The following is a 12,495-nucleotide window of genomic DNA, read 5'->3' as shown; positions in this document are numbered from 1 at the left end:
CTCATATCTGATAGTCACTAAGTGCTTAAGGAAGCAGTTAGTTCACATTATTAAAGTCTACAATGTATTAGAGATATTTATTTTGGTTAATACAAATCTGGAGTTTGTTCCTGCTTGTTTGATGGCTGCTGTATTACCTTCTGGAGTCAGCCCACGTTCAGGCTGTATTTTCTATAGCTTGGCTTGTTCAGCAGACAATAATGCTTGAGAAATTTCTGGCCCTTCTGGTTGCTGAAGCGCAAAGAGCTGAGTGAAACATCTGTGAAACGTCTGTGAAATGGTTATTTTAAGGAAAGATTAAAACTGCTTGCCTTGAGAAGGTGTGCTGTCTTGTGGGTTTTTTGTTGTGGGTATAACCACAGTCATCACTTGGTGTAGTCGTTGGGGTTGTTGAATTTGCCATACCTGAGCTGGCCTGCCAACTTCGGTGGGATTTGAAAGAGGAGACTAAGGACTTTTGAACTGGTTTGACTGACTGAAAGAAATCTGCAAACCTCTTTCTGCATTTCCTTCCTCATTTTAGTTCTTAAAAAGTCTTCCATGAAATGGTGTGGGTCTGTTGGGCGAGGCATTGCCAGTGTACCGGCACAGAAGCTGACTTCATTTATGGAGCAATCTTCCCTTTTTCAAATAGCTAAGGTTTTGGGGGAAGGAAATAAGATACAAATTTGAATGCAGCAATAAAAAAAAATCACTTGTGGCTAGCACAGGCTTTTCCCATGAGAATTCTTTTTGTGTTTTATAAATAAAGATAAAGTTTGGATGTTATTGGAACAGTGTCCCAGAACTTGGACGGTGCAGGCCTGGCCAATCAGGCCTAGGGGAGGGCTTCTGACCGACCAATCTGGGTGACTTTTGAGAACTCTATATATGTGATGAAATCAAAACAATAAAGGTCATTCCTTCTTGCCACTGAGAACTGGTGCTTTCTTTACTCTTCTAGCTGCTCAACAGCGACAATCACTGAGTAGTAAAAATAAATCATCAGTTTTGGCATTCTGCAGAATGGTTATTAGTTTAGAGATTAAAACAAGTCTAATCAGGTTCTGAACAGCATTAAGGGAGAGTGTGCCATAGCCCAGCTTAGCCATTGCCTCAGGTTTCTTATGGCAGATCAGCCAATATCTGCCAGCAGTGGCTGCCATTGACCTAAAGTATATTTGGCACTGAAGAAAGGATTAGATGATAAATGTGCCAAATGGGATATTAAAAAATGGATATAGAAGGGACAGCTATCACAATTAAAAAGCTTTCAGTTCAGAGTCTAAAATGAAAAGCCTCAGACATGCCTAGTTGTTAATCCAGTGTTTCCTCAGTGTCACAGCGAAACCATGAACCAGACGTGTAGCTGTTCTGACCTAACTCACAACTGTGTTTATATCAGCACTTAAAACTGCAGTGGTGTTTGCTGATGATTCACCAGGACCTTGATCCCACAGAGCAGCATGGCAGGTACTTAAGGCACATTAGCTTGCTGTGTTGAAATTATTGGGATCTGTTTGAGCTGCAGTAGACTGAGGCTTTTGATTCAAATAAGTGTGAATGATGATATCTTTTAAGCAATGTATCTTCTGGTCTTAATCTCTTTTGGAATCGTTGAGAGGAGAGGGAATACTGAAGAAAAACTTGTGTCCGCTGAAAGTGGTGGAGAAGAAATGCAGGAAACATTCTTTGAAGGAAGACTGTGCTCTTTAGAAACTGACTCATGGCTTGGTTAAAATGCAGAACATGCTCTGGTTTTGAGTGAAACATGCTTATTGCTGCCTGAAAGCTAGAGATTAGTTTATATCCTGTGTGCTTCTCGTTAGTAATTAATTGCAAGTATAAAATTATTTTTAAGCTTTTGGTTAGTTATTTGAAACTCTGTAATATATGAGTAGCACAATTATTATCTTGAAATGAAAGAAAAATACTCAACTGGAAAATTGGTTCAGAGTCATATCCAATGTCTTGGTATGGCTGTAATTTCTGGGACTTGGAAAGCTTTTGATATGTGTGTCCAAATAACTGCAAATAGTCTCATGCATAAGAAACTTGAAGTTTTTGTGGGAATTGTTATTTACTCTAATTTTCAGATGAGTGTCCTTGATGGTGACAGCATTTCTTTAAATAGTTCATTAGTCTCTTTTGCTTATTTCTCCCTTTTCCTGTTCACAGGTTTGACTAAAGGTCATATATTGTTCAAAGACCTTTTGCTTCATTTGAGAACAGACCTGCCTGTTCAGAGATGATGGAAAAAAATGTGAATTTTCTTCTCTGTCCCCCAAAATTGCAAGGGAAAGAGGTGGAAATGTGTAGATTTCCTTAATAATCCCATTGAACCTCCCTCCTCTGTTAGCACTTTTGCTACAGATTCTGTGATTGCTCCTATCCTGTGTCATGGAGACTGATACTTCTTTGCCCTGTACAATTAAGTCTTATTAAGTAGTTTGGGAATTGTATTCTCATCTTCTAAATTTCTACACCATTTCTTGAGGGAGCGGAAGGAACAGCAGGATGGCTTTAGTTGTCACAGTGGCAGTGTGTGTTGCAGTGGTTTCTTGGGTGAAGTCAGGAATGCTCTGAGACCAAAGAGGTGATGGACGCTCTTTGATTAGATAACTTAATGGCTGCATTTTATAGTTGCACAGTATGGAGATCATGACATATACAGCATGTTGGTCTGACTGGACTGGTGCTGTTCTGTTTGTCATGAATGGGTTTCTTTGGTTTAGTACAAAAAATGTTTCTAATTAATTTTTTTAGTGTAAGATTAAGCATCAGTATTAAGCTGAAGTAAGAATTTTCCCACATAACCTGCTGAAGGTGTTCCTGGGGTTTTGTTTGTTACTGTGTTTAAAACTAAAACCATGCAAATTAACATGCTTAGATTGCATTCCTTGACAAATTCCTGTCTGTAGTTGGAGTGTTCCTCTCCCCAGTATCGAGTTAAAATGCATCAACATAGTGAAACATAAAATGCATTGGTTGCCAGCAGATTAAGGCAAGTGAACCTTCCTCTCTTCTCAGTGTTGGTGAAATGACCTTTAAAGTGCTGTGCCCAGTTCTGGGATCCTCAGCACAAGAGAGACATGGACATGCTTTTTTAGGTGTGAGCCTAAAAAAGGGCCACAGAGATCAAAGTGACTGGATCATCCACCGTAGAACTCGGGGCTGATTGAGTTGGGATTGTTCACCCTGGAAAACAGAAAGCTCAGGGGATCTTATCAGTGTGTGGGATGGAGGAAAGATGATGGAGCTGGACTCCTGTCAGTGGTGTCCAGGGAAAGGACTAGAGGCAACAGGCACAAACTAAAGTAGAGGAAATTCCGCTTAAATGAGAAAAACCAGCTTCTCTACTGTGAGGGTGATGAGTCACAGGAACAGGTGCCCCAGAGAGGTTGTGGAGTCTCTAGCCTCAGAGGTACTCAGAACCTGGCTGTGTGTTGTTTTTCTGTTTTCTGTAGTTTTTGCATACAAATGTGCTAGCATGTGCTTTTAGAAGGGAAGGTGCATAACATGCAAAGCATGTGCAATTTTTTTTTTCCCTGAAGGGAAATTCTGCAGTTTCTCTTTCTTAATGTATCAGAGGTATTTCAAGTTGAAAATTCTCTTCTTAACCCCCCTGAATCGTGTTGTATCTCCTTACTGCTGCCCTCCTTTAGCAAATGAATGTTTTCAGAAATCTTCTTGAGTCCCTTCTTCCAAGGATTTTTCAGCTTCATGCTGTCATGTAACCTTTTTAAGGGGCTCTTGAAGCTGTATTGAGTGTGACCTTATTTAGCTTTAGGAGATCACTAGGATGTTGTACTCCTCCCTGTGGGTGAGCAAGGAAAGATGTGCTCTTTCCTTGCAAGCACTTCAATAATATTTGTGCATCCTTTAGTTGACAGGCAGTTATGTCCTCCCTCTTTATTCTCAGTAGGCAATAGTGTACTATACTATATGTCTGTAATATATCTATTTTAAAAGAATAAATCAGTCAGAATAAAAGACACTGTAGGAAAACTCTAGTGGAGGAGGCTGGTTCTCAAGGGTTTTGTTTGCTTTGTTTTCTTTGAATACAATGTGATTAGTTGTAATGGTTACCTGCTGAGGTATATTTTTGGGGTTGATGTAATAATTTTTTCAAGAATGTCCAGGTCTCAAAATTTAGTGCTTGAAAAAAAAAAAAAAAAAGTTACTTTGAGTAAGTAATTTGCTATGTGAGATTCTTTCCTTCTGTAAGCAGTTGGGGCTATTTAATTTCACAGCGGAGTTTTTGTAGCTTTAAAGGTGGGATGGGGGAAGTAAGCTTTAAATGTGCAGGAATCTAAACTTCTCAGCAATTTCCTGTAAACTCCTGTTTTTTGCCACGGGCTTGTGTAAGTTTGAGAACATTGTTGAAATCCGAGAAGTTTGTACTGATTTATATCATCTGTACAACTGGCCCCTTTTGTGTAAGCAGGTTATGTAAGGTTTGGCAACTGTACTGCATTTTGGGAGATGGAAAAAGTGTTTGGGCAGTGTTGGCTGCTTTTTATTATGTCTGTGATACCTTCCAGCTCAGATAGCTGATCAGCTGCTCTTGGAGGGCACAGCCCTGATTTGTAATCTGTGCAAAAATGATGACAAGAGACATAAAGCACCAGGAAATAAGAAATTACCTGCAGCTTTAAAACTGAGGGGAAATACAGTCTTCATCCTGGTTTTGCTCCTGCACCTGGAATTTGAAAATGAGCTAAGCAGGGGAAAGAAAACAAACCAACCAACCAAACAAAAAAACCAAAACCAAAGCCAACAAAAAACCCCTGGGGTGCAGTTTGCCAACTTCAAAATCTGCTTATTTTTGCAAGGTGGTTTTCAGTCCCATTCTTCTGATAGGACAGAAGCACCATTTAAGCCCTGATTCAGTATGGTAATTTATATGCCAAAACCCAGTGACTTGTTGACTGCAGTTGAGCTGCATTTAAATAAGTTCTGACTAGAAAGCTTGGTAGTGAAGCTTGCAGCTACTGTGCTTGCATATAGAGCAGTAAGTGAATTTTAGATGCTCTCTTGGGTTTGGTACTTTGGCTGCTGGATGATGGACTGGATGGACTGTTAAGGGCTGTATGTTCAGAAGCAAGGATATATTTACATCTTATTTTTGATGGAGCTTTGGCTGTTGCTCTGCTTCATTCCCTGCTGGTTTTTTTGGTGTAGCAAAGTGCAGTTCAGTTTAGGGACAGAATTGATACAATTGCTGGGAAATTATTGTTAGATGTTAGTCTCTTTTTTGCCCTGCCCCTTCTTGCTTTCTGCCTTGAAAGTCTGGAGTTGAGGTTAAAAACCAGTAAGGGGGGGGAAAGACACTTAAGCATCTCCGAAGAGCTAAATAAAGTAACCCACAAGTTTGGCCAAGGTCTGCTTTTTGTTCAGAGCTTCTGGGGTGCTACTTGGTTACTTCTCTTTTAAGAGTATTGATTTTTGATAGCTGCTTAGCAGTGAATTTTGCTCACAATGGCTTTTTTTTTTCTTTCATTAACTCTTTAGGAATTCATGTTTTTATTTTCTTTCACAGCCTCAGGGCTGTTAGACTTTTATTGACCTGTTGCAATGCAAGCAGGATATAAAACTCCTCAGATGCCAGATCTCGGTCCCAGAATGTGATTGATCTAATGTGTACAAAAATACTGGTTTTGATATTTTTAGCTTCTTACAGTTGTTATGGTGTGCCCTGGCCCAGGGGTATTTAAAACTCTGTAATTTACATTTAAAAACACCACCACCAACACCAAAATCAACCAAACAAAAAAAACGTACCCAAATGCTTGCCTTAGGCTCTTTGTTATTATTCAGTGTGCATATTTCCAAACTGGCTTCAAAAACTGGGAGGCATAATAGCACAGGTGCTAACAGACTGAGATTCTTTGCTTAGTCTATTTATTTTTCTGAAATGTTATCTGGGCTAAATACCCATTTTTTAAAAAAATGATGAAATGAAAACAATAGGGATTGCTAATGTACTGAATACCAGGAAAATAGCTTATATTTGGAAAGCAAAAAACCCAGTCCTGAGCTGTCATATGTCCCAGAAACACTGGTGATGTCTTGACTGTTTGAAAGTGCCTGTTTTCTGTTGAGGTCAATAATGTGGACTCTTGAGCATTCTTTAAAAGATAAATTTAGGAAAGCCCTTTTTTAACCCTCTACGGAAATAATCTGTCAGTTATCACTCCAGGCTCCTGAATTAAGCTTAATTTAAGTCAGGTTGAATCAAATCAGTTCCTCACATATAAACTGTTATCGGATGCAGACTGATTTCTTTCTCTGAGCAGCCACTTGATGCTTCTTGCCATGTTCTCATCCTGTCCATAAAGCTCCAATCTGTCTCTGTGTCTGCTCTTTGTGTGAGAATTCATCATGTATACTGTAGGCATTTGAAAGATGCAAGCTGTAAGGCATAATAGTTACTTCAGGACATTACTAATATAATTTATTTCTCCACTGTTTTTCCTGTATTGCTCTTTCTGTGATGAACCAACTAGTGCAAGCAGATTTCAGTACTTTTGATAGGAGACTAATATTTTTAATCAGATCTATGGGTTATTTCAAGGATAGGTAGCCTTTCTCTTTCTCTTCATCACAAATCATATCAAGGAAGCTTTCCACCACCCCAAAATTTCTTGTTACTGTTTCAGTGAAGTTTGCAGTGCTGACTTAGCTAAGCTTGTGTCATTCTTTCCATAGTAATCATAGATGTTTCTTTTCTCTAGGATTTATAAACTGTGCAAAAAAAAAAAATCTGTCTTCAGGTCACTCTGTTTCAGCCAGGACACTGTATTTTTAACTTGGTTTGAACTAGCTTTCTCACTCAAAATAGAGGAGGGCGAAAAAGGGGAAAACTTGACATTTTGTGCATTCTTGAAAATCCATCGCGGGCATACAGTTTAAACATGACATTTTATGGCCTGTTAGTCTCATGTCCAGTGTTGTGTTGTGCCTTGTGCTGCCAAAAAAGTGTCGAAAGAGCCTAGATGTTAGGCTAGAGAAGGTGAAAGAAGAGGTATGAATAGGACTGCCCTAGCTAATTGTAGAGTCAGGGGTGAGTGACTTGCCTGGCCGTAGTTGATGAGAAATGCTTCTTTCTCAGGGCAAGTTTCATAGGTGGCTTCAGCTGGCTGGCTGCTGCCTTTATTTGCTGCTTCTGTTTGAGCACCACTGCTGGGGGAACATTGGTCTGACTGATCACTTGCTAAGGTAACTGAAAGGTTTTGGGTTTTTTTGTTTTGTTTCCTTGCATCAGAGGTGGGCACCGGAGAAGAAGCTCCATTTGTCAGTGGCACAGTTTTAAACAGGCTTGCTTAGACCTGAGAGGACCAGTCCTGCTGCAGGAGCTGCTAATCTCCTCTTACACTGATTTCCAAACTCCCAATTCAGGGTCTTGGTGTGCTAAGAGATCCCCAAACCAGAGCCAGTTTCCTAGAATTCATGGCAATTCAGCAACTGCTGTCTAATGAAAGGACAGAAGCCTCTTTAAAAAGGAGAGATAGGTAAATGGAGGCAAAAGTTGTGTTTGTTGTTCCATGGCTTGGTATGTGGTCCTGTGATGGACCACAGGAATTCTGTGGAGCACACAGAGGGAAGGAAACCTTTACCTCATTAGGTATTTGATGACTGCAGAGGCTCAGTATACTGTGAAAAATTCACCAAGAGGATCAGTTTTAGAATACTTGAGGGATTGCAGAGACACCCTGTAGTCAGGACAAGGTGGTGACAGGGAATATTGCTCTAAAAAAGTGTCACTGAGAGAGAAGTGCTTTGAAAGAAGGCTGCCTGCATTCAGATTGTTCTCCAGGTTGTCCGAGTGCATCTTCATCCTGCTAACCCTTCCTTTGGGGTGCAGTTACTGTGCTAATACCACGTAGTATTAAACCTTTGAATAACATTGAGCTTGGTGCCTGGTAATGGTGCTGAAACATAGAGATGTAATTCTCTTGTGACAAATTTGTGTGTGGATTTTAAAGTACTACTTTTGTACAGCAGTCTCTGTGAGGCCAAGGGTAAACACATCACTTATGAAATTAAACAACAGTATTTTTTGGGAAGAGGCTTTTGAGCTGGAGCTCCTTTAATATCATAGAAAAGCCATGAGGGCCCTTTGGTTTACAGATTTTTTTGTTTTCCCTTTTCTTCATCTTAAAGCATTGAGCTTCAGTGCAGGCTGCAATTTTAATGGAAGGCTTGAAGAGAAGAATTTTGCTCCATGGTAATTTAGAGGATATTTTTTCATCCTTTTAACATGCTTTAAAGGTTTAATAGGACTTAGTTAATTTTGTCCCCTTTGTTTTTGCTTTTAAATAATTTTCGTGGGATTTTTCATTTTGGTGTAAGCTGCTACTTAGTCTGCATTTATACATTTCAATATATGAATAAGTGTGGGATTGTCATAGCCATATGATATGGCCCAAAGTCACTTCTAATAGACATGTTTTTCTTCATTCAGCAGTCCATCTTTTGTCTGTCTTTGTTCCTGTAGAGTTGGACGCAGATGGTGCAACCTAGTGCAGATGAGCTAGATCAGAAACCTGATTTGACCTGAAAAAATGAGTATTTGGCCATATCAGTTTCACAGTGTGATTCAGCAGCTGGTTGCGCAGACAGGTTTTTTCTGGCTGCTTTTCTGTGTCTTCAGTTGTTTGTCAATAGCTGCTTCCCCACACAATCTGAGTTGCCGCAAATTACAGCCTGACTTGTTAAGGAAAACCAAAATGAGTGGCAATTTACATTCATAGGTTGTCCTGTGAGCTGGGGCAGCTCTCAGCTACTGCTTCTGCTTCGGGAGCAGTCAGTCTGTCCTGGTGGCTGGAGCTGGGGAAGCTTTGGGAAGGCATCTGGGGGCATGGTTCTGCCTCAGCCACTCAAAGTGAGCTGTCTCAGAAACCTGAAGACTCACCTGCATGGAAGCTTTACTATTTCAACGAGAAAACTTGTTTTGCCCTCACATTCAGGTGTATGTATATTATGACACAAGTGAGCAATTTCTATCATCATTTCTCTGCCTGGCCTGAGACAGCTGTGCTGGGGCTTGGCTTTGTTGTGTTTGCATGTTGAACTTGCAAGCTGGAATACAATGCTGGGTAATGTTTACCAGCTGTGAACTGGCTGTCCTCTTCTCACCAGACCATTTCTCTTGTAACTGTACAATCTCAACTTCTCGTGCAGATGTGTGATTTGCCACACTTTGATCTGGTCCTTTCCAATTGGTATGTGCTGTTAGCGTCTGTTCAGGCTGCTTAAATTGCCCATAGGTGGAGCAACAAGGAAACTGGGACATGGGCGGGAATGGGAAAAAAACATCCAAAAATTTAATGTCTTTCTCAGTCTTCATGGATTCTTGATTTATTTATTGACAGAAACAAATTTCAGGGCACTTGATTTCATTCCTTTTTGCTCTTTAGACTTGCAGAAGGAGGTTCATCTGTGGTCATTACCTGCTTGGATAGGTAATCAGTTGTTTCAGAATGTGATTTGAGATACTAATTTGTAATAACTGGCCACACAAGGGTGTTATTCAGTTGTAAATGCTTATGGCAGTCAGGTACTGCCCAGCATTGGAAGAGAATGGTATAAATACATTATGCAGAGGCAAAGCTTGTGAGATGATTTCATGAAGAACTTCTTTTGTGCCCTGTGGGCCTGGGGTTAGATTTACTTTTATAAGTATGTTAAAGTTTTGGGAGTAAATATTGGTGTCTGTACGCTGCTGTATGTATTTACTGTTACAGGCTTTGCAAAGAGCTGCTCTCCCATCATGTCTTGTGGCATAATTGTTTATGTCTTTTTCAGATACATGTACTGGACTGACTGGGGTGAAACACCCCGAATAGAACGGGCAGGAATGGACAGCAGCATGCGAAAAATAATTGTTGATTCCGATATTTATTGGCCAAATGGACTCACGATAGATCTTGACGAGCAGAAACTTTACTGGGCTGACGCAAAACTGAGTTTCATTCATAGGGCAAATCTGGATGGTTCCTTTAGGTAAGTTTCCTTTATAATATTATCTAAGTTATTTCCCACTTCCTGTGTTCATTTTGAACTAAGACCTTCTTTTTAGTAGACTAGAATAATACAAATACCTTATCTTTATTTTTTAAATGCAGTTTTTAGTAGCCTTGCAGAACTATAAAACTGGTTTTAAAAGTAAGACTATTTGTATCAGTATTTCACTATAGACTATTCACAGCCTTCTTGTATAGCAGGATTTTTCATTTTTAGGCTCTTACTTCTCTTGAAAATATTTGGGAATGCTTAGTTTTGACTGTAGGCAATATAACATTTAACTAGTGACTGGGAATTTATAGTATTGTTAATTTTTTTTTACCAACAGGAAATATGCATTGAGACACCTTTGTCCTTGGTCCCATCTAAAGATATCCTTGATGTCATGTCTGTTAGTTAACCAGTTTCAGGTTGTTTCAGACAACACGCAGTTAGGAAGCAGATTTTCCTAAAGCTTGCTGGAAAGCACAGTATGGAAGTTTTGTTTGGTGGCTCCTGTCCAAGTGTGCTGTTGAGTTTTGGCTTTTGTAGACATGGAGAAGTGACACTTCAGACAGGGCAGACTTAGGCATTTGAGATTGCATCTTCAGTTCTGTGCAGTGTTCAGTAGGCAGGTTGTGTTGGTCCTGAAAAGTGAGTGTCATATGTAAGTAAAATGTCCTGGCAAAGTACCCTCTGCATTGTTGTCTGGCCTTGGTCTTCAGGTCGTTTAAAATGACATTTTCATATTCATGATTTCATAACATTTTAAATGCCTGTGTCAATAAAATTGTTTTGCCTTGGTGAAAAGTTGGAGGAGTTCTGTTTTACGCATTTCTGTGTAATAGAATAATATGCCTTTCCCAAAAAAACATTTTCCATGGTGTTTCTCAATTTTTTTTTTTACTGAGATGCATTCTGTGCCTGATTTTCACAGTCATAAAAGAGCAATAGCAATATTGACATCCTTTATAAAACACTCTGAAGTTCCTTTGAGAGCACTGTGTAAGAGCTGGATAATGGTGGTATTGTAGGAAGTGACAAGTACTGACTGACAGTCAGAAGTATAGACAAGGGAAAAGGCCTTTGCAGGAGGCAGTGGCAGCTCAAAGTCTGGCTGCAGGTTTGTATTATATGAAAATCTTTCTTTTTCTCTACAACATGAATATTTTGTCTGATTTGAGAGAGTTTCCAGGTTGATTTGAGGTTTCCAGGCTGTTTCTGCAGTTTTCATGCACAAATTTGATAGACTTTACTACATGTGTGTGGAAACCTTGAAGTTGTAATTGGCAAGTAAAATTTATTCTGCTCATTTTAAGGCAGAGAAAGGTCATCTGAAAGGGAGCAAGCCTTTGAATACACTAATTCCAGCAATCTGTCCAAATTACTTTGTGATAGATCAATGCCCCACCCCCCAAGTGGATTTCTGTTAAACCATAAATCAAATAGTATTTTAGGAAAAAATAGTGGTTTTTGCATTAAAAAAACTGGCTCACACTTACATATTTTACTCAGCTGCTAGAGCATGTAAATGCATGTTTGAGGTCAGAATATGCCTGTACAGGGTGCATTCTCGAAGTTCCTAGTGTCTAACTCCACATGAACTTTTGGGTATTGTCCAATATAATAATTCCCAAAGTGTTACACATATTAATAAAATGCTGTGAAGATTGATCTTAATCATGACACATTTTAAATAAAAAAATTTGTTTATTCCCTTTTCCATTCATCACTGATGAATGTTGAAACAGAAGTCTGTGAAGTTGGGTCTCTTAGATTCTGGTGTCAAGGTGGGCTTGAGTAAGGGTTCAGACTAGATGGTGACTTGAGAAGTTGTTCCTGTTCCTTAGACGTGGAGCAAACAAGTTTCACTCATACATGACAATAAAGAAATCTGTGATGTTTCACATGCTTCCCCCTCTCCCATCCTTGAGTCCATTCACAATTACCTCAGAATTAAAATAAAAAGGAAATTTGCATTCTGTGTGGTGGATTAATGTTACTGGAGCTGTCTCTTAGCAAGCTTCAATTTGCAACCACATTGGCTGGAACTATTTCAAGGGATGTAATTACAGGAGAAAGGGAGACTTGATATCTAAGAATGATGGAAATAGGGGCAATACATGGTGGAAAACAGCTGTTGTGATATTAGGATACAGCTACTGCTGTTATTAGTTAAGAGGAAAGAGCAATGATGAGCGTGGAAAGAGAAAGTGAAATTAGTATTTGTATTTATTCTGTTGTGGTTTTTGGTAATAGAAGTGGTTGTAATTAGACAGAATTTTTAGAGCAGTTTCAATTTTATCTCTTGAAGAGAAGGATTATTACTAATTTTGTTTTCTCTTTTCCACATTAACGGCTTTGTACGTGTATATGCCAGTACTTGTTTTAAACTTGTCCATGTCTGAATATATATCAAGAATTTTGGGAGTACTATTTTATTGCTCCTCCCTTCCCTGAAAATGCAAATAAGGACCTAAGCTGCTCAAAATGGAAGATAATCCTTTC

The 12,495-nt window shown here is 39.3% G+C and overlaps 1 protein-coding gene across 1 annotated transcript in view; it reads left to right on the top strand.

The window, feature by feature from the left end:
• LRP5 (LDL receptor related protein 5) overlaps window positions 1–12,495 on the top strand; it is a 135,235-nt gene that overhangs the window by 41,360 nt on the left and 81,380 nt on the right. Inside the window, exon 3 of the mRNA XM_085062713.1 lies at window positions 9,790–9,987. Coding sequence (XP_084918839.1) covers window positions 9,790–9,987 — 198 coding nt within the window. The remainder of the gene's footprint in view (window positions 1–9,789; window positions 9,988–12,495) is intronic.

The sequence above is a fragment of the Lichenostomus cassidix genome, chromosome 5, assembly GCF_008360975.1.
Source record: "Lichenostomus cassidix isolate B80296 chromosome 5, HeHo_3.0, whole genome shotgun sequence".
NCBI classification, from domain to species: Eukaryota; Metazoa; Chordata; class Aves; order Passeriformes; family Meliphagidae; genus Lichenostomus; species Lichenostomus cassidix.
This window is presented reverse-complemented; position numbering and strand designations above follow the sequence as displayed.